We start from the raw sequence: 21653 nt of genomic DNA, 5'->3' as shown, positions 1-21653 counted from the left end.
ACCAATAGATGCACTTAGTCCCTAGCGGAAGGCGATGCCTAGCTTCGGTGACATTTTTACTCGGCGCCGGAAGCCAGGAGAGGAAAATTCCTGAGGCGGAAGTCAGCCCGTCGGCCCCTTCCGGCTCGCTCTGTTTTGCCCCCCTCCCCTCCCCGCGTGCCATGGCGTCGCGAGACCTGATCGGGCCGGCGCTTCCCCCGCATTTGGCCTCCTCCGCCGCCGAAGCCGACCCCGACGGAGACCCCGGGCAAGGTCAGGCCCAGAGGGAGAGAGGGAGAAGGAGGACACTTTGGGTCCTTCCCCACAGCACTTGCCGGATTATTCAATGGTCAGGACTTCTAGGAGTGGGAGGCCCAAGCAACGGGAAGGCCGCAGTTGGAGGCCTGGTGTAGAGGCACTCTTTTGACACCTGCATTTCTCTGTCTCCCAGAAAAGGCCCTTCCACACAGCCCTCTCTCCCAGAATATCAAGGCAGGAAATCCCTCTCAGATAACATTGTTTGAGTGTGGCAGATAACCCAGTTCAAAGCAGATATTGTGGGATTCTCTGCTTTGATATTCTGGGTTATATGGCTGTGTGGAAGGGCCCTATGTCATCCTGAATAAGTCATTATTGAAACCCTATTGGATTTAATAGTTTCTAATATGGAGTGTTTTAATTTTTTTCTCCAATTAAATCCTTTGCATGCAAATGTATTATACTGAATTCAGTGGAACTTACTTGCAGCTAAGGAGCCCCCGGTTGTACAGTGGGTTAAAGCCCCGTGCCGATAGGACTGAAGACCAACAGGTCGCAGGTTCAAATCCGGGGAGAGGCGGATGAGCTCCCTCTATCAGCTCTAGCTCCTCATGCGGGGACATAAAAGAAGCCTCCCACAAGGATGATAAAACATCAAATCATCTGGGCCTCCCCTAGGCAACGTCCTTGCAGGCAGCCAATTCTCTCACAACAAGAGTGGTCGCTCCTGACATGACAAAAAACAAAACAAAACTTGCAGCTATTAAGTCATATGATCTGCTCATGACATGCATGTTTCTCAAACTCATGGCCCTTCTACACAGCCACATAACCCAGAATATCAAGGCAGAATAACCCATAATATCTGTTTCCAATTGGGTTATGGGTTATGACCCAGTTCAAAGCAGATATTGTGGAATTTTATTCAGTTGTGTGGAAGGAGACTCAGTGGAATTCATTCCTGATAAATTAATGTTCAAAACTGGGCTACAAAACAACACAAGGAGCCCTTCCACACAGTCCTCTCCCAGAATATCAAGGCAGAGAATCCCACAGTATCTTCTTTGAACTGGGTTATCTGAGCCCACACTCAAGCAATGTTATCTGAGAGGGATTTCCTGCCTTAATATTCTGGGATAGAGGGCTGTGTGGAAGGGCCTTTTCTGGGATACACAGAAATGCAGGCGTCAAAAGAGTGCCTCTACACCAGGCCTCCAGCTTCCCGTTGCTTGGACCTCCCACTCCTAGAAGTCCTGACCATTGAATTATCTGGCAAGTGCTTCTGGGAGTTGGAGGCCTAAACAGCTTTGAGGTGGCCTCCTCTTCACTGTTGAATGAATGCAGTTTGACATCCCTTGAACTACTATGGCTCAATGCTATGGGATCTCCATGGAGCTGTAGTTTGAGGAGCCCTCTTTGGCAGGGAAAGCTGAGGGGCCTTGTGAAAAAAGGAGACCAACAGCAATCAGCCATGCTCCATGACAAAGCGGTGTTGTCTTGAGGATATGACAGATGACAGTTGGTGGCTAATAAAACTTTAGGTAAAAGCATGATAGCTGGGACCCAACGGTATGCTACTTGCGCAAGGCAGTTCAGAATAGAGTAACGGAAGATGAGCCCATCGCGGCTCAGAAAGGGGGGGGCAGAAAGGGGGGGCAATAAACAGGGAACCATTGTGGTTAAGGCAAGTGAATGAATGTTAGAGTTTTTTACTGTTAAATGCTAAACCACAGATTACTAAAATGGTAAATGGGATAGAAATGTTTCCTCTACCCCTTTCTGGTGAACAATGGGCTATCTCACACAAGTGCTCACCTCATTAATTCAGACCCGTGTTACGCAACCAGTGTAGCCAGCGTTGGGTCCCAGCTATCATACTTTTACCAAACTTTCTCACCAGGAAAATCAGAACCACACTCTAATACAGACACTGGCAAACTTTGGCTCTCCAGATGTTTTGGACTTCAACTTCAATAATTCCAAAGAGCCAGTAGGCTGTTAGGAATTGTGGGAGTTTGGAGAGCCAAAGTTTGCCCATGTCTGCTCTAATAGCACAACCTTACATTCCTGGGCCCAGGACCTGAGGTTATTGGTACTGATGTGTTGTTGTTCAATTTGATGGGTTCCGATCTCTTTACCCATTGAAAGGAAGGCTACCTGACTCCCGATACACTGTAAATTCTCCCTTTGATCTAAAAATTTTGAAGGAGATGCCAGACAGATAAATTGCAGCTGTTCCAAATTGAAACCCATGGGCACATTTTGCTTTAGATTCCTGATTACAAGAGCAGACTTAGGACCCTTCTACACAGCCATATAATCCAGACATATCAAGGCAGAAAATCCCACAATAATCAACTTTGAACTGGGTTATCTGTGGGCCCTTCCACACAGCCCTATATCCCAGAATATCAAGGCAGAAAATCCCACATTATCAGAGTATGGACTTAGATAACCCAGTCCAAAGCAGATATTGTGGGTTTTTCTGCCTTGATATTCTGGGTTATATGACTGTGTGGAAGGGTCCTGAGTCCACATTGCCATATATTCCAGTTAAAAATATAATAATAAAATGTAGGGTTTTATTCCGCTGCATGGAAGGGATCTTATAGTTCCTGATCCAGATCTTTCAGAGCTTTGCTCACATACCGCAGATGACATCATGTATGCTTGGGTTTGAACACATAAATGAGAGCAGGCAATTGACTGTTTATAAGTAGGCCTTGCCAGTCACCATGTTCCTAAAACTGACATCCTAGGTATTTGCTGGTGATAAAATGTTTTGAATGATAAGGGTGTCATCCTGGATTGTTGACTGGCATTTTCAACAATCTCCTTGGATTTGGTGGCAGGCAAAAGCAATGACTGGAGTCTTGGAAGGACTGTATCATTAATCCAGACTGATACCACTTTTAATTGTCATGGCTCAATCCTACAAGAGTTGTAGTTGGGTGAATCTCCAAGCACTCTTGGACAGAAAAGGTTGGTAAACTCTTATAAAACTACAGTTTCCGTGATTTTATAACATGGAGCTGAAGCAGTTCAAATGGTGTCAAACTGCATTAATTTTATAGTGCTGATGCACCACCAGTGCTTATTTCTATAAAAGCTGTGTTGGGCAATTGTAACAAATATGCATCTTTTAGAACCACTGAATTTCTGGGTCTGGCCTTATCCTGTTGTTCAAAGGACAAAGATGATATTTGTGATATGTTTGTGTAGTGGCCAGTTGCTGATTGCTGTGAAATTTGCCTTGAAATCATTGGGTTTTTTCCAGTAGTTTTCTTCAGTATTATAGATGCATCAGTTTTTAAGCGCCAAGTTGTAGATTTGTATGTGCTTGCTAGTTATAGGTATACATCATATGGAATGCTTAAACTTCAGATAAAATTAAGACACCAACTACTTAAAATTCCAATAGTTATCCAGAGACAATATGCTGTACATGATAACGTTTCTCATCTTTATTTTTTTAAAGAGAAATACTTCATTGAGAAACACATCTGTACTAGGTTTTGCTTCATCGCTGATATAAATTAAGTTCATATTTAAAAATAATTCCTATTTTCTTGCTGTATCTTTTTGAAGTGATTTGTTGCTCACAGCTATTTTGAATGGTTACTATGTTTAAAATTCATTCTTAGTTCTCAAAAGTAGCAGTGATTCTCAACCTGTGGGTCCCCAGGTGTTTTGGCCTACAACTTCCAGAAATCCCAGTCAGTTTACCAGCTGTTAGGATTTCTGGGAGTTGGAGGTCAAAACATCTGGGGACCCACAGTTGAGAACCACTGGTCCAAACAGAAATAATACAAATTTATTTCCATGAAATGAGCAGTAACACAAAGTGTTGTTTAGCTGCAGGACCAGCATTACCTCCTGGTTACAAAAGTAACCCAGAAATACACAATTGTGATCAGGAGAGCAACCCCAGTTTTGTGCAAGGAGAAGAGGTTTCAAATTCAGAAGATGATGAAGATGCAAGTCCAACACCCAGGTCAGTTTGTTGGTGAAATATATGAAACTGTCTTATCAGACCATTAGTCAATCCAGCCAAAAGGTATCTAGTTGCAGTGACAGTCAGTCTCTAAGGTCTGATGCAATTTTTTTTTCTGGCATTTTCCACGCAAAGCCTGAAAAACCATTGTACCTCCGGGTGTTTTGGATTTCAATTCTCAGAATCTCCTACTCTTCATACTTTTCTGAACATATGAAGAGCAATAAAGCCTGACTGCTCACTGGAGGAAAGGATACTAGAGGCAAAGATGTAGTACTTTGGCCACATAATGAGAAGACAGGAAAGCTTGGGGAAGACAATGATGCTGGGGGAAATGGAAGGAAAAAGGAAGAGGGGCTGACCAAGGGCAAGATGGATGGATGTTATCCTTGGATGGATGTTATCCTTAAATGGATGTTATCCTTAAAATGACTGGCTTGACTTTGAAGGAGCTGGGGGTGGCCAAGGCCAAAAGGGAGCTCTGGCATGGGCCGGTCCATGATGTTATGAAGAGTCGGAAGTGACTGAACGAATAAGCAACAAATGAAGAGTAAAAGGTTATTCACCTAAACTGTACCATAATCACTTGTGGCAGAATATGATGGGCTTCTAAGGGTAGAGTCTTGGTGTGGGTCCATAAGAGACCTATTCTGGTTTTGCGTGGTCTTTCACAATGAGGACATAGGTTTCCAGATGGATGGTAGTCACGCCAAGGATTTGCGTGATGTGCTTTCCTCATGGCACATTTCTCCCTTTCATCCTCTATTTCTGCCTCTTCAAAATAGCTTTGATCTCTCTAGTTTCATACTGATGGTTACAAAATAATGAAAACACTGAATGCTTGCGTTTTTGATTTACACTATATGCAGGATGTAGTAATGAATAGCACAATATTTTTAGTAATGTTTTCTTGATTGTTTTCAGACCTAGGATCTACCATAACACAAACCTTTAATGTAGAGCTTGCTACTATTTCTTAAATACACACATATCTGTCTATTTTTTCTCTTTAGTGTGAGCAGATGCTCATGTACCTCTAATAGTTATGCAGAATACACTGTTTTGACAGATGTAACAGGTCTCCTGTACAATAAGCAAAATTCTACAGTTCCTACTTCTACATACTATTAAAGGTAAAGGAGCTTTGTTCTTGGTATCTGACCTCTGCTTGCCTATTTGTTTTACTTTTTAAAAAAGTAATTGCTAGCTGGCACATCTGGTGCACCAAGATGAAATATTGGATCTCTCCTGGATCCTAACATGTTGTGTGAAGGCCAATTTCCATGGCAAGAATGGAGAACTTTCAAGAGCAAACAGTCCCTTCTACCATTATTTCTCAAAAGGGAACAGAGATAAGAGATTATTTAAAGGCAGTTTTGATAAGAGACAAGAAATTGTTTAATTTCTGGGATACTGTTGCATGGAAGTGTGTTGTGCTTTGCTGGAGAGTTTTGTTTTGACATTTCTCCCTGTATAGAAATACATAGAACTGAGATGTGCTTTGACGTTTGATGGAGAAATGTTCACATTACTAAGAATTACACACCCCTTGAAAAGGATTTGCGATTGCTTTTGGTACAATGTGGAATGAAATTCAGGGCTAAACTGGGATGAGGATGCTGCCCAAGGTCACCCAACTTGAGCCAATTCCCCATTTCTTCAGTGGAAGGGTTGTTTTCCCAAGATTGCAAAGGAATGGGGAAGCTTTCTTTAAATTATCTTGAGCCTGTATGTAAAATAATACATGTAATTCTCTTCAAGTAATCTTTTGGCACACAATCATGTTTTTTTTTAATGTCAGTATGATATTGCCTTGTCCTTTTGTTCTTGAATGTGATTCAGACGAATGGTAATTGTTTTCCAACAAATTCATTATGTGCAGAGAAATTGGCATTTAAAAAAATTCTGAGTAAGGTTATGATTTTGCAAAAACCAGGAAAATGTATATAATTTTAAAGAATCACAGCCTGTAATGGTAAATGCATAGGGTATCCTTAGAGCCTGTTCATGATCTAAGAAAATTGGCCCTGGATGAGGATATTGGGGGCTGCCTGACAACAGATAGTGGCTTATGCCATATACTCACAGTCACTTTATGCACCCTATGCATTCTCTTTGCATTTATACCACACACACAGTCACCCTGTTTATACTTCCTTATAAATACATGCACACATGGATATATGCATGCAAGAATGTACACACATACATGTGTGTGTGTGTGAGAGAGAGAGAGTGAATATATACATATATACTGTTTTCATTCATGAAACATTATGAACCTAGTAAGTCCATTTTACATACCAAGCTCTGGAAATGCTCAGCAATTTTGTCATATGTTCCAGGAAACAGAGAAGATATCAGGAAGACGATGATGATGGATTCTTTGGCCCTGCCCTTCCTCCTGGCTTTAAAAAACAAGATCAATCCCCAGAAAGGTAATTCCAGGTGGAAATCGAGTCAATCAGTGAGTTCCTTTTAGTGCCCCATAGTTATGGGGCACTAAAATACAATCTAGTTATGCCCTAGATTGTATTTATAAATGCCCTAGATTGTATTTATAAATGCAATCTAGTTATGCCCTAGATTGTATTTATTGGAAGATGTATATATTTTTCTGACTGGAATACCACCCCTGCACAAGCTGGAAAAAAAGTTGGAATAGTAGCTGTATCAAGACCTGAATGCTGCTACACTCTGAAATGCATGTATGCATAAGGTAAGGTGTTATGTTGCACTTTTCAACGTAGAGGTAACATTTCCATAGAATTTTAAAAGCTGTAATACTCCCTTTACCAATTTCTTTTGGCATTTAGATTTGTGAATTTTAGGATCACTAAACCAAATAAATCCATCAATCATTCAGAGTGCAAGGGTCCAACGTTATTCTTGCCATTGACTCTTCACCAGCCACTTTGCCTACAGTTCTCCATATTAGACTTATAAGAGAAATACAAATCTTTTATAGATCATGTAAATTACAGGTAATTCAGCAGTCAAGCTTATTCAGCCACTTCTTCCACAAGTTGTTACAACCATGAGTCCTATAGCAGTGGTTCTCAACCTATGCGTCTCCACATGTTTTGGTCTTCATCTCCCAGAAATCCTAATAGCTGGTTAACTGGCTCAGATTTCTGGGAGTTGTAGGCCAAAACACTTAGGGACCCACAGGTTGAGAACTACTGTCCTATAGTAAGAGTTCTCAAAGAGTAGAGAGAAAGATTATATACCAGAAGGGCAAAGGGGAGATTCAACTGATGACATTCCCCCAGATCTAATTAACCAATTCATCTGCCCTGTTAAAATGAGAGGCTATGAAAGAACTCATTTCTTTCCAGTGAAACAGAATAATGGTAACTTGTACTTTCACAAGTGAACGTTTGACAAATTCATAACTAATTGTTTCTGATGTCCAGTTTAGGTACATCTTGAAGCTGACTACGTGTGGCAAATTAATTACAGTCTGCCCTCAGCTTTTAAGGGTTAAATGCTGATTTAAAACCCTTGTTAAAATTGACTGGGTCGGCCTGCTGGAAAAGATGGGTCTTCAATTAAGATATTATAACACATAACCTCTGTGTCCTAGCATAAACTTTCTTGAAAAACTGAAGTGTTGTCATATGTTTTCACAATCTGCGAAGGATTGCTCGACTTCAGTGTTGTCCTATTTTATTTTATTAAGAAAAAACCCTCATGATCTGCCAAAGTATTTGATTCAACAAAGCAGAAGTGCATTCTCAGCAGCTTTTCACAGTTCAGATCTATCTTTAGCAGGTTAAGCAATTCCAATAATTGATTCTATTGACTCTTGCTCCAAAGCACTGAAACAGATATTTTGGATAATTCTTTAGGGGTTTAAGTGACCCCAAATATTTATTCTATTGGCACTAGCTCCAGAGCACTAACATTTTGGAAACTGTAAAGATCCACCTAGTACAATATTCTTGATACAGATCTGCACAACTAGTTGGCACTAAGTGGCTGACTGTTTTACTTCTGCCCATGCCTAGACTGTATTCTGCGTGACATGATGTGGAATATTTTAGCTCCTCATAAATGCCTTCAGACAGGCTCCCTGTTCTGAGAGCAAAAGTAAAACTGACAGTTACTGAGGAGAATGAAAATCCACAGCCATAGCCCAGCAGTCTATTGTTATGTGGGAGAAATTAATGCCTGACGTCTAGTTGGAGCCATGCGAGTTAGAAAGCAGTGTGTGGTATATTTTTACAATGTTTATGTGTTTTAATTATTTTGTAAGCCACCACAAGGAGATGTGGGTAATAAATAAAATTATTATTCTCTGAAGAAATTGGATGAGCCAAGTGTGGTCTGTGAGTTGTATGTAATTCCCGGAGGTTATCTTATACTCCTAATGGCCCTCCAGTGCGACAAACCTTTGAAATATTATTTTACTGGAAATGTTCCCATGCCCTATGACAAGCATGAAAGATAGTTACAGTATTTATTTTTAATTGGTGGTGGTAGGGAGGTTGTCTTAGACCTAGAAGGGGGCCTGTTTTTTAAGCAGGAACTGAACTATTCTTGATTATCAAAATGCCTTTCATTTATCTAAAGCAGTTGGGAAAGGGCAAGGAATATGACATGCTCTCTAGACCCTATAAAATGTGGGAAGCCTTTCAGTTTATTTTTCTCAATTAAAAGAAATGGTACAGGGCTGTGGCAATGGAAAAGATTCCACCCTCCTTCACAGCTCAATAAGCACTTCCTAAACCCACATCTGATGTTAATAAATAAACCTGACCTGTTAAGGCTTCACCCATCTTACTTGAAGAATTGAGTTTAGCCAATTAAGCCTCTACAATTTCTAAAACAATGTTACCCTTATGAGGAAGGATGTTGAGTCTATAAGCCCCATGCTTTTAATCAAGGTTCATATTTCATAATGTAGTTTAATAGGCTTCATGGTTAGATGAAGGGTATGCCAGCAATGTATGCTTTCTCTGGTGATGTGACTGCAGAAGTCCAGGGCTTCCAAAGAACTGGATGTGGGTGTACCTACTCCCTTGATTATTTTGGGGAACTCTGGGAGAATTTATCATGTGAGTTTATGACTGTTCTCTTTATCAGGGATAACTATTGGTGTGGTGCTTGAAGAGGCAGAGACTAACTTAACCCCTTTCTAAGGTCGTGGTCCTTGCAAGACCCACTGCAGGTGTGAGGGATCCTTTCTCAGGACCTACTGAAAAGTTTAAATGCACTTCAGTTTTCATAGATCAAGTGTCTCAAACTTTTACAATGCTCTGGTACCGCAGCTGCTCTGCAGAGTCTCTGTCCGCATCTGCACTGGTTTAGGAAAGACCCATTCTGACCTCAAGCTCTTCTATTGTTTTCTTCTTTGTCTGGCATCCCAAATAGTGCAAAAACAGATAGATTTAGCTTTTTTCATGTTCCACTAACATCTCATCATAATGTCCCACTTACATGGAGGATATACACTGCTTATAACTGTTACCACAATTGGAATGTCCACAAGACGTATGGATAGAGTAGAGGGTCCATCGGGGGCACTTTGTCCAGTTCCCCCGAAGCAGGAGCTATCCCTGCTCTCCTGGGTTTTAGGAAAATGGCTGTGGGGGGCAGATGTTAACTCAGTCTGATGTATTCTTGGTTGTAATTCTGAAGAAGTGACTCCAGAATATTTCACATTTGCGGTGTCCTTTGGATTAGATTTCATAACTACACAACAGCCCCTGTTTAGTTAATTTAAATAATAATAATAATAATAATAATAATAATAATAATAATAATAATAATTTATTTCTAGACTGCCCTCTCTTCCCGGAGGGACTCAGGGCATTTTACACACAAAAAAGGCAAACATTCAATGACTCAAAATGGGTACAAACACATCAAAATAATACAGGATAATGGATAATCACAACAATAAATTTCCAATGAAAAAATTAAGCATCGAAATAAAAATAATTCAGGAACAGTGAATTGAAACATAAAAAAACTAAAACATGAGTAAACATTACAATATACACTCTAAAACAGTGGTTCTCAACCTGGAGTCCCCAGATGTTTTTGGCCTACAATTCCCAGAAATCCTAACAACTGGTAAACTGGCTGGGATTTCTGGGAGTTGTAGGCCAAAAACATCTGGGGACCCAAGGTTGAGAAGCACTGCTCTAAAAGCAAATTAAGAAACATTACATTAAAAATGGCTGGCACCGGTGCTTCATTTAAGATGTATCATAGCAGCCATATAATACAGATGGATTAGCCAACATTCCAGTGATTTAAAGTGTCCTTGTCCTCCTCCTCTCCATACACTAAAGTGTATAAGTGTGTTTTTAGGAGTTTCTTAAAGGAGAGGAGGGTGGGGGCCGTTTCTGTGCAGAACATTTGAGGAGCTGTTGGAGGAGAAGCAAAACAACTGCTCCTTAGCAACAGCTCATATTTTCCCAACCAGAAAGTCTATGAAATTAAAAGAAAAGCTGCTTCTCTCTTTCAGCAGCTAGGTGGAGGTGATGTTTTAGAATGAAGAAGATGCAACTTCATTTCTCAAGGAATACTGAAATAGGGATTGTTGCTTTCTTCTCTGGAATGAATTCTTCTTCGGTAGCAACACTGTTATATGCTACATTTTTTATTTGGGGCCCACTATTACTATTTTAAAATATCATGTTTTCATTAACTCTTGATAAGGGTGGACACTAATATGCTCTCTGCTGTAACAGAAGAACATGTAGAATAAGATGATAAAAAGCATATAAGCAATAGAGATGGTTCGGTAACTTTTTATTTTGAATATGGAAGCCAAATAGTGTTTTCTTAGCTCTTTGAATGTGCATTAATCAATGCCACATTAACTTTTAAAATATTGTTGGAATATCAATCAATAATTGAGTTTTCAGATCTGGAACATAAGAAAGATAGCCAACTAGAAAATCTGAGAAGTCATTATAGAATTATATTAAAATAGAAACCTATTATTTTGAAGTTGCCTTCTTTTCATTTTCTGCTCCAGTTGTGTTGGATTGGAATGAGATATAAAGACAGTGAGGTTTTTTTTGCTGCAGAACAAGACAGAAGCATAAATTAGGTGTGCTATTAACATCTTGTGTGGTTTACTGTAAAAAATGATAAAAATCCAAAATACCTATTGTTAACTTATGCTCATATAATTAGCAAATGTGTAAAAGCTGCCGTGATTGAGATAGAATTCATGAACTGCAAGCCAGATGATTCATAGCAGAGCAAGTGAAAAGGTAAACATGTCACTCTGAAAAGGAACAGGAAAGGGAAAAAAGGAGGAAGGAATGGATAACAGTGGAAATTTGTTTAACCAAATAGTTGCACGTTTGCTTCCAATCAACCAGAAATTGTCAACTTCAGTTGAAACGATGGTAGCAATTGAAATTATAAAAATGTGGTTTTTGTCTCTAACAAAAAAAAAAACAATTAACGGTTTGCAAGATAAGCTTTAAGATCAACAGTTTCTTAAAACAGAATATTCAGTTAGATGGGTTTAAATAGTGAAAATGGAAGCAGTCCCAGCATGAATACAAAACACAGGCCCTTCAATAAATGATTCAGATCACTTGGACTAAATAAACAACCCTGATAGACTGGGGGTGGGGGGAGAAAAGAAAAAGGTATGTGTGGCTTTAAACTAGTATTGGGACATAAAATTTAGAAAGAGCTGAACTGCAGTGTTTCAAGACTTTCCATTAGAATCACTGAACACAAATAAATAGAAACCTTTCGGCCCTCCTTACCACTCGATGGGAAAATATTTAAACTGACCATCAGGAATAGTGGAAGGGCAAAAACCACAAACAGTGGAAGAGATAGAAGAATGGTGTCAGGTGCAGAATGTGCCACTTTCGCTGCCATATTGCAACACAATATGCCTTGGAAAAAGGAAGTGTTACAAAAATAGAACAAAACACGGACAGAGTGAACACCTTTTGAAACTGTTCAGTGTCAGTTTGCCTTCCTGAGTTAAAATTGGTATCAACGCATGATCTTTGGACAGCTATTTTACGAAAATATAGAAGGGTTCTTGTGTAGTTCTGTGGGTATTTTCAAGAGGGCACAATTGAAGATAAGAGACACTGGGAGTTTCAAATAGCTCTTGGCTCCGTAGAGAGGAAGGAGGGGCAGGAAAGGAAGGCTTCTTAAACAATGAGACATTATTGGAGAAGGGGCAAGGAGATTCTGTTAAAGTTTCTTGTTTTTTCTTTCTTTCAATGACTTTAAGGAGATAGTACTACAAGAAATGTGTGCACACAAAACTCCCCAATCATATACTAGGATTACATGCATGAAGAGGCTGCTCTGAAAGAAGGGAATAGGAGTTGTTTTATGGAAATGCTGTTCATTAGAATTACAGGATGCTGAAGGCAGTCAAGTTTACATTAAAAGTAAATTTGGAGTCTAATAACTTACAGTAGTTTCATATTATGCTAAGAAATCCAAACCAATAAACGGAATTAATGCACAAATTGTTTTCTACAGGAGATATCATCCTGTAGAAATACCATTCCTAATACTTTGTTTAACAAATCTTTTATTTTATTTTTTTAAAGGATGGGCATGAAAAAATATGTATTTTTTTGTAGAAATGGACTGAAATTGAAAGACATTGAAAATAAGATATCAAATTTGAAAGCAAATAAAACTGCAGTAATGGCTGTATTGGGAAATTCTATAAAATATTTGAATCCATTTTTCATTTCATAGAAGCACAAAGTCGGAAGAGACCACATGGGCCATGTGTGTTTTAATATGGTTGTATTTGCCTATACTTCAGTATGTGTTTTATTATTATTATTATTATTAAACTTTATTTGTACCCCGCTAGCATCTCCCAAAGGGATTCGATGCGGCTTACAACAGGCCGGAGCCCAGCACAACACAATACAACAATACAATACATAGCAAATAAAACAGTTTAAGCAGAGAGCAATGGCAATAAACAATACAACGGGACATATTAAAAAACTGTGCCGGCTGGAGTGGGGTACAGGGTTAAAAGTGCTGAAAAAAGTGACGGGGGGATATGAGATTAAAGTATAAGTGCGGTGTGCGTTGAGAGTGGTCTTGACTCTACTAAAGTGCTTCTGGGCTTTGATAGTGGGGTTCCTAATCTGAGAAGGCACGTTGGAATAGCCAGGTTTTCAGGTTTTTTCTAAAAACCGCCAAGGTGGGGGCCTGTCTGAGATCTTTCGGGAGGGCATTCCAGAGGTGGGGGGCCACCACAGAGAAGGCCCTGTCCCGCGTCCCCACCAAACGCGCCTGCGAGGCGGGTGGGATCACGAGCAGGGCCTCTCCTGATGACCGGAGCGAGCGTGTGGGTTCGTAGACTGTGATGCGGTCTCGAAGGTAGGATGGTCCCAAACCGTTCAGGGCTTTGTAGGTAAGCACCTGCACCTTAAATTGGGCTCGGAAAATAAATGGCAGCCAGTGGAGCTCCTTGAACAGGAGGGTTGACCTCTCTCTGTAAGATGTCTTTTTATAGATGTCTTTGACTATGTTGTGCCCTGCCTCGAGCCAAAAGGAGAGGCAGGTAATACATTTAAAAACTGTGTTTTTATGTTTTGTGTATATTGCTTTTTTTGTATTTTATTATGTTGTTGTTTGCGTTTTGGTTTTTATTTTATTGTATTTTATTTCATTGTAATTTGTTGTTTGGGCTTGGCCTCATGTAAGCCTCTCTGAGTCCCCATTGGGGGAGATTGTGGCGGGGTATAAATAAAGTTTTTTTAAAAATTATTATTATTATTATTATTATTATTTTGTCGTTGTTATTAAAAAATATTTATATCTTAGCCCTATGTCAAACACCTTCTTAAAAGGCAAGCTTGTCTTCAGCATTTGGCAGGCAGTGGCATCAGAAGAATGATTCGGCAGTTCTCAAATTCAGGCCCAGTAAATGTAAAATAATAATAATAATAATAATAATAATAATAATAATAATAATAATGAGGAGGAGGAGGAGGAAAAATATTTCTGAGATCATGAAGTTTAATTGTAGGTCAAGTAGAAATGTTTGTAAATAACATTTATCTGCATTTTCACATGGCTTTATATACTTGATTAAAATATAACATATGGTTTGTTTTTTTGTTGTTTTTTTCAGGCCTATTATAGGTCCTGCTTTACCACCTGGATTTAAGAATGAAGAAAACAGAAGTTACATGGATCAGGTATGGATAGAAGTGCAGCACTTGAGATCTTTTGCACTGAAAATGTTTGGACCAATATATCTATATTGAGGCCAAATAGGGTTGGCTATTTGGCATCTGTGAATTGCCATTAGAATCTGCAAAGGTTCTGGATGATGAGTGAAACTAGAGAAGTTTTTTAAAGCTTGAAGCACTTCATGCAGTCTCTTTCTTTCCTCTGTTCCTGTTGTGGGAGATTTAATTTTCAAATGTATTTAGAAAAGCTTGGGATACACTGAACAGTACTGCATGTGCATGCAAACACAAACACATGTGTATTATATCTACAGCAAAAGAGCAAATAGGTCACTGCTTGTGGAGGCAAGCAATCTTTTATGAACCACTGAGCAGAAACATTATTGTGACCAATTTGGAATGAGTGCGTGGGAACGGAGCTATGAGTAAATTCCTAATCAAGTTTCATTTCTTGTAAACTTAAGCAGGTAATTGACTCAAACCTATGCCCACTCACCCATTTATAGTATGTATGAACTTCAGCTGTAAAATTGCTGTTAAGATTATGATGCATGTGAAACTTTGAAGACTCTGGGGCAGAGTACCAAATACAGCTATTTAGCTGGTTGTATTAATAGAAATTGCTTTTATTTCATGTTACAATGAAGAGTACAGACAGCGAAGAAGAAGAAGCTGTGATTGGCCCAATGCCTCCCAGAGAGCCAGTAGACTCAAATATAACGGCAGAAATTGAACACAGAGCACAGAGAATGAAAGAGAAACTTCTTGGTCAAGATGATGTAAGCTTATTTCTTGATTCATGCCTATTTTAATTTTTTTAATGAGCAGAAGTACTTCTGAAAATCTGAAGGAAATACTGCTGCTTCTAATTCTACTTTCTGCTTATAGGATGGGTCCAAACAAGTTAAAAGGGAGTCTTGGATGACAGAGCTTCCGCCAGAGCTCAAAGGCTTTGGACTTGGCCCTCGAACATTCAAAAGAAGAACTGATGAAAAATCGGGAGATAGATCAATTTGGACAGATACTCCAGCTGATAAAGAGAAGAAAGCAAATGTAAGGTTTCATTCATTCACATGTATTAGTATATTACTGACAGTCAACCTGTTACTGAAATTTAAGAGAATATGAGTCAAATTATTTTAGTTTTTGGGTGGCACTGGCCAGCTATGTAAGATTCCAACAGAAAATTTTGTTTAACTTGCAGCTTGACAATGGATCTGGACCAAAATTGGCATACATACCCACCATGACCAATTTCCAATACTGTTGGGGGTAGAGGGAGTGACATGGGATGATGGCAGTTATAGTTCACCCACATCTAGAGAGCGCTATAAACCCCGCCAACTAATTTATCAAATTTATCACACATACTCAACATGACCAAGTTTAACTGCTGGCAGAATTGGGGGGGGGGGGGGGTTAGCCCAGGATGTTGGGAGATGTAGTTTACCCACATTAAGAGGACACTGTGAACCCCACCGGGGATGGATCTGGACCAAATTTGGCGCACATGCCCAACATGGCCAACTTTAACTAGTGGTGAGGTTTCGGTGTGATGGACCCTGGATGATGGGAGCTGTCGTTCATCTATATGCGAAGAGCACTGTGAACTTCACTGACAATGGATCTGAATCAAACTTGGCACATATACCCAACATGACCAACTTTAAATACTTGTGGGGTTTGGGGGGAATTTTCCCAAGATGATTGGAGTTGTAGTTCACACACATCCTTATTCATTTTCTAATGGGGCTATTCATAAAATGCAAACTCAAACGGTGACTATTTCTAATAAAAAGGTAAAGATTTGTCCTGACATTTAGTCATGTCCAACTCTGGGGGTTGCTGAAGAGCCGGAATTTTCCATAGATGCCTTCAAGGTCATGTGGTGGGCATGACTGCATAGAATTTCGTTACCTTCCCACAGAAGCAATACCTATTGCTCTACTCACATTTGCATGTTTTCAAACTGCTAGGTTGGTAGAAGTTGGGGCTAACAGTGGGAGCTCGCCCTGCTCCCTGGATTCGAACCGCCAACCTTTCAGTCAGCAAGTTCAGCAGCTAGCAGTTTAACCTGCTGTGCCACCAGGGACCATTCATAAAACATAAACGCAAACAATGACTTTCTAATATTTATCATTTAAATAATACCTAATCTGGAGGTGGGGGGAGAGAGAAAGATCAGGGGCTGAGCAGAGCCTGTCTGTCTCCCTTAAGCAAGTCCAGTGGCAACAAGGCTGAACCCCAACTGCCTCTTGTTCCAGGACAAAAGCATGAGGAGGGCATTTAAGGCTAGGTGAGAATTGCAGTGTGCACTTTTGAACCCTAGGGGGCTCTGTGATATAACAGCATGTGAATAGGCTGGAGTAGCTGTGCGCCAAGAAAAAGCAAACAAACAATTTCCTTTTCCTCTTTCCTTTTAAATGTTGCTGGCATTTAATAAACAACATTTCATGTTCCCTTGTGTTAAAACTTTGACACACAATTGTACTTTAAGATCTCAGAAGCCACTGTGTAAGCTACACTTACACAATGAATATTCCTGTGTAGTGTTCTGCATTTACATTTATAATGCTCTATTCTCATACTGCTCTTTATCTTCACTGTTGCCATGTAATGTATGCACTTCATCAGCCCTATTCTCACAATTGTTTATGCACCAGTCCGCCCACCTGTACCCGGAAACCTATTGTTACCATAGAGCTCATTGTTGTTGGTTGATGTTTGCTGTAATGTTGTTTTATTTTTTTTATGTTGCCATTATGTATTTTAATGTACTGTTCGGGCTCATCTCCATGTAAGCTACCCTGAGTCCCTTTGGTGAGATGGAGTCGGGGTACAAAAATAAAGTTGTTGTTGTTATTGGATTTTTGCAAGGAAAAAAACAGATTTTTTCCTCAAGATAGATATGGCTGATACGTTTAGTTTTTAAAAAAATAGCTCACCTTTGATACCTACTAATCAATTGCTTTTCTCTTATTTATCAGGAACTGAAAGATGGCAAAAAACCTGTCAATAAGGATGAGGCAGAAATACTCTTTTCAGAGAGAGACAAAAGATTGGTCGAGCAATTGTCCTCATACAATGTATGTATTATGTAGAGTTTCTGCCCTTTCCCCACAGTGGTGTTGGTATTTGTGGGAATACTTCTGATTCTAATATATAGTATCTTTTTTTTGTTGAAATCTTACTTTCAAGATCATGATTGTGCAATAAGAGCTGGTTGAATCTTTCACAATAGAACTTTTTTTTTCCAGTGAGTCTATAGAATTTAAACAATGCACTTAGAATTCCTACTGCAGGAAAAATCCCATTACTGTGATCCAGAGTGGAGACCTACAGTCAGCATTTACACAATATGACCCCATCTACTCTACCTTATGATGCAGTTTGAAACCATTTCTGCATGTAGAGAGATGACCTGATGATCTTGTTACATGATTGAAGCTTCACTTGTTTTTCAAAAACAATAAGGGATAACAGTGCTTTGGGATTAATAGAAGGATGAATCCAGATAGGACAAAAATTGCACTCTGTGGTCTTTCATGCATTCATTGTCCCTTTAAAAGCACAGAGAAGAGTGAAGATAGCATCTTTTGGTTAACATTTCTCCCTTTTAAACTTCCCTTTCCTTTAACATACTATTCATTTATATCATTTCTCATATTATTTCTTATCCAGGATTCTCAGAGATCGGAATCTCTTATGGATATGCACCAGAAAAAATTAAAAAGCAAAGCCGCAGAAGAAAAGGATAAACCCAAAGAGAGAAGGCCTTTTGACCGTGATCAGGATCTCCAAGTTCATCGGTTTGATGAAGCACAAAAGAAAGCGCTTATAAAACGATCTAGAGACTTGAATACTAGATTTTCCCATGGCAAATGCAATATGTTTCTGTAATAAAAAATATGAGATGATACCAAAGTATAGTTGGGGACTCTCAAATCTCAAATACAAAAAAAAACTCTGTATATACAACATATACATGTGAAGTACATTTCATTTCAATCAAAAATCTGAAACCTATTCAGAATTCCTATAATCTGTTCAGTTACTTCAGAAACAGATAAAAGATGTATGATTAATCGTCTAAAAGCTTTCTGAAATTAATAGTCCTATTAAAATGAGCAATCAAATAGAAAATATTCACAGTTGCTCTCCTAAATACATTTTGAGAAAATAAATGTCTCTAGCTCAAATTTCTGGTTCGATTATGGAGTTGTTCACGTTTGGAATGAAAAGTTGATGGGTCACTATTCCAATATTCAAAGACTGGGCCTGATAAATGGGGGAGATGGAGAAATTGATATTGGAAATAAGTAGAAAGCCAGTCTTATTTGTGAAAGAATGAAAAGTCATAATTGCTGTCTGTTTGTGTGTTTACAGTAAAGTGAATGTATAGTTATACTTTAAAGCAGACTATCTTTTAAAACCGCGACTGGGTGGAATCGGCCCCTTGGGCCATGTGGTTTTTTGCAACTAATCTCTGGAGCCGGCATTCTTGAAAAGCCTCCAAGAGGCAGGAATTTCTCATTTCATTAAACTGCAGGTCTCAGTTGCATTTTTTGACATTTTAAATAATTGTCGAAGGCTTTCATGGCTGGAATTATTGGGTTGTTGTAGGGTTTTTGTTTTTTGTTTTGCTATATGGCCATGTTCTAGAGGCATTCTCTCCTGACATTTGGCCTGCATCTATGGCAAGCATCCTCAGAGGTAATGAGGTCTGTTGGAACTTCAACCAGAGAAGTCAGCTATAGCAGAGCACCTGATGAACCAACCTGGACACAGCATATTATTTGAGAACACAGAAATGCTGGACCACTCTAACAACCACCATGTCAGACTACACAGAAAAGCCATTGAAATCCACAAGCATGTGAACAATATCAACAGAAAGGAGGAAACCATGAAAATGAACAAAATCTGGCAACCAGTATTAAAAAACTCTAAAATTACAACAGAAAAACAACAGAGAGGAAGCAATCGGGGACATCTAATCACCTCTCAACAAAAGATTGCCCCAGGAACTGCCAGGCCATCAAATGCTAATCAAGGTGGTCAGTTGAAACATTAACACCTAGCTCCAACAGACAAGAGTTCTTTGTCCCACCCTGGTCATTTCACAGATATATAAACCCATTTTCCTAGATCCAACAGACCTCACTACCTCTGAGGATGCTTGCCATAGATGCTGGCGAAATGTCAGGAGAGAATGCCTCTAGAACATGGCCATATAGCCCGAAAAAAACCTACAACAACTCATTTTAAATAATTGTTTTCAAAATGTTGTTTTGGGTGTATCTGTTTTTTAGGGTGTTTTGGCACATTTGGCAATCAGTGGAAACTTGTATCTATCCTAGGAGCAGGATAGATAAAAGTTACTTGCTCTTGTTTTACACCAGTTGTGCCCATACAGTGGTCACCTTTCATTCATAAAATGAGTAAGACTGTGAATAAGAGACAGAACCATTAATTGGCTTAATCTGGATGTAATTAGAAAAGTCTTGCACTCAAGAGTGTGCTACTTTTCCACTAATTTCCAGTGGTTCTCAACCTGTGAGTCCCCAGATGTTTTGACCTTCAACTCCCAGAAATACTAACAGCTGATAAACTGTCTGGGATTTGTAGGAGTTGTAGGCCAAAACACTTCAGGACCCACAGGTCGAGAACCACTGAGTTAGAGTGTTTGTACTTCTCAAATGGATTTCTGCATTTATCTTTGCCTATTACTCTAGCTTTCCAAACTTCTCCCTCTTCGGATCACTGTTCTACTATCTGGAATATAAACTGCAGCCAATAGGATAGCATGAAACTGAATTTCTGTTTACATCAGTGGTTCCCAACCTTTGGTCCTCCGGGTGTCTTGGACTTCAGCTCCCACAATTCCTAACAGATGGTAAGCTGGGTGGGATTTCGGGGAGTTGAAATCCAAAACAACTGGCGGACCAAAGGTTGGGAACCACTGGTCTACACAGTTTATCTTAAAGATGCAGAAGCCCAAACTCTTCACACTTTTTCTTACAAAAGTGGAAAAAGTCTCATTACAACTTCATCAGTTTCACAGCAGTCATCATTTGTTTACAGTGAGAGGAAGGCAAACTAGGATGTCACGATCATCCTAACAATGGTAGTAATGTGAACTTGCCCCAGTTGCTTTATAACTTTGTGTAAGAGACTCCCACATTACTGGCTACTCAGCAGGGCCCCTTCTCTCTCCAACTACATCACTGTTTATGAATATTCATTAAAATATTAGTCAAACAGGACTTGTCTGTGTGGTGTATGTAATATGTAAATAAAAGTGGTAATACTATCTCTACAATTACAAAAGTCATTCATTTTGTCTTGTGAAAGTAGTTGAAGAGGTTTCGTCCACATATTTAATACCATGAATAAAGCCAAGACTGTCATTAAGATTGTGCTAATGAGATAAAACAAGACGGCAGAAATTCCAGACAACAATATGCTTAGAAAGAATATTGCTTTTCCAAAATGATTCTCTTATGCCCCCAACATAACACCATGACATATCTTTAGGGACAGATAAACGAAACTCTTCCAATTAAAAGGAAAATAATATCTTAGCCATGAATGTGGGCAAGAAAGAGTTAAGAGCTGCCAAAGCTGTAATGCAAAGTCAAGGCCTGGAAATAACTCATAAAATTAATTCATTATTCATAGTCAATGTATTTTTAACAACAGTATCAGACTTCATAAGTTTAATCATTCATAACACCTACACTGTTGCTTGTTAATTTGGGGGTGTTAATTTAAGATGGAGTTGTATATTTTTAATTTGCTTGTTAAAAGCTTAACATGTTCCTACTTTATTATTAACCAAACATTTTTAAATTTCTTTATTTTTAATTTGAAATATTTATAAATCTATATATTTACATTTACTTTGATTATTAATGAATTAATGTCTGGATTCATATTAATACCAGTCAATATGTTAATGTTTCCATTTTTGGAGGCGTTGACAAGACACAAATGAAGCCTGAATGTTAAGGGATGTCAAATTATCTTGTGCATCAAGGTACTAAAAATATTCAGGGGCAGCCATGTTGGCAGTGTAGCAAAAAACCGACAAAATCTGCAAGTAGCAATACTTTGTTTGGCCAGCTCCAAAGCATAAAGTGCATTACACAAACCTTTTGAGCCTTCACTGCCTTCATCAAGCAAAGATTTCAAAAATCATACGGGAGAAAAATGGTAATGGTTAGAGTCACAGGCCTACTTTCTGTCTG

General features: G+C 39.1%; 1 protein-coding gene across 2 annotated transcripts; it reads left to right on the top strand.

Moving 5' to 3' along the window:
- Window positions 1-88: 88 nt before the first annotated feature.
- Window positions 89-20716, top strand: GPALPP1 (GPALPP motifs containing 1). 2 transcript variants are annotated; one of them, XM_060769264.2, is made up of 8 exons: window positions 89-252; window positions 4099-4231; window positions 6577-6669; window positions 14343-14409; window positions 15051-15182; window positions 15292-15456; window positions 17391-17489; window positions 18085-20716. In XM_060769264.2, exons 1-8 carry the CDS (start codon window positions 162-164, stop codon window positions 18301-18303), a joined length of 999 nt encoding a protein of 332 aa, XP_060625247.2. In that variant the 5' UTR covers window positions 89-161; the 3' UTR covers window positions 18304-20716. The 2 variants fall into 2 exon arrangements, with proteins under 2 accessions (XP_060625247.2, XP_060625246.2); XM_060769263.2 differs by having other exon boundaries at window positions 90-252; window positions 4093-4231.
- The last annotated feature ends 937 nt before the right edge of the window (window positions 20717-21653 follow it).

The sequence above is a fragment of the Anolis sagrei genome, chromosome 3 (genome assembly GCF_037176765.1).
Source record: "Anolis sagrei isolate rAnoSag1 chromosome 3, rAnoSag1.mat, whole genome shotgun sequence".
Classification (NCBI taxonomy): Eukaryota; Metazoa; Chordata; class Lepidosauria; order Squamata; family Dactyloidae; genus Anolis; species Anolis sagrei.
The sequence above is the reverse complement of the archived record's forward strand: the minus strand, read 5'-3'. Positions and strand labels throughout refer to the sequence as shown.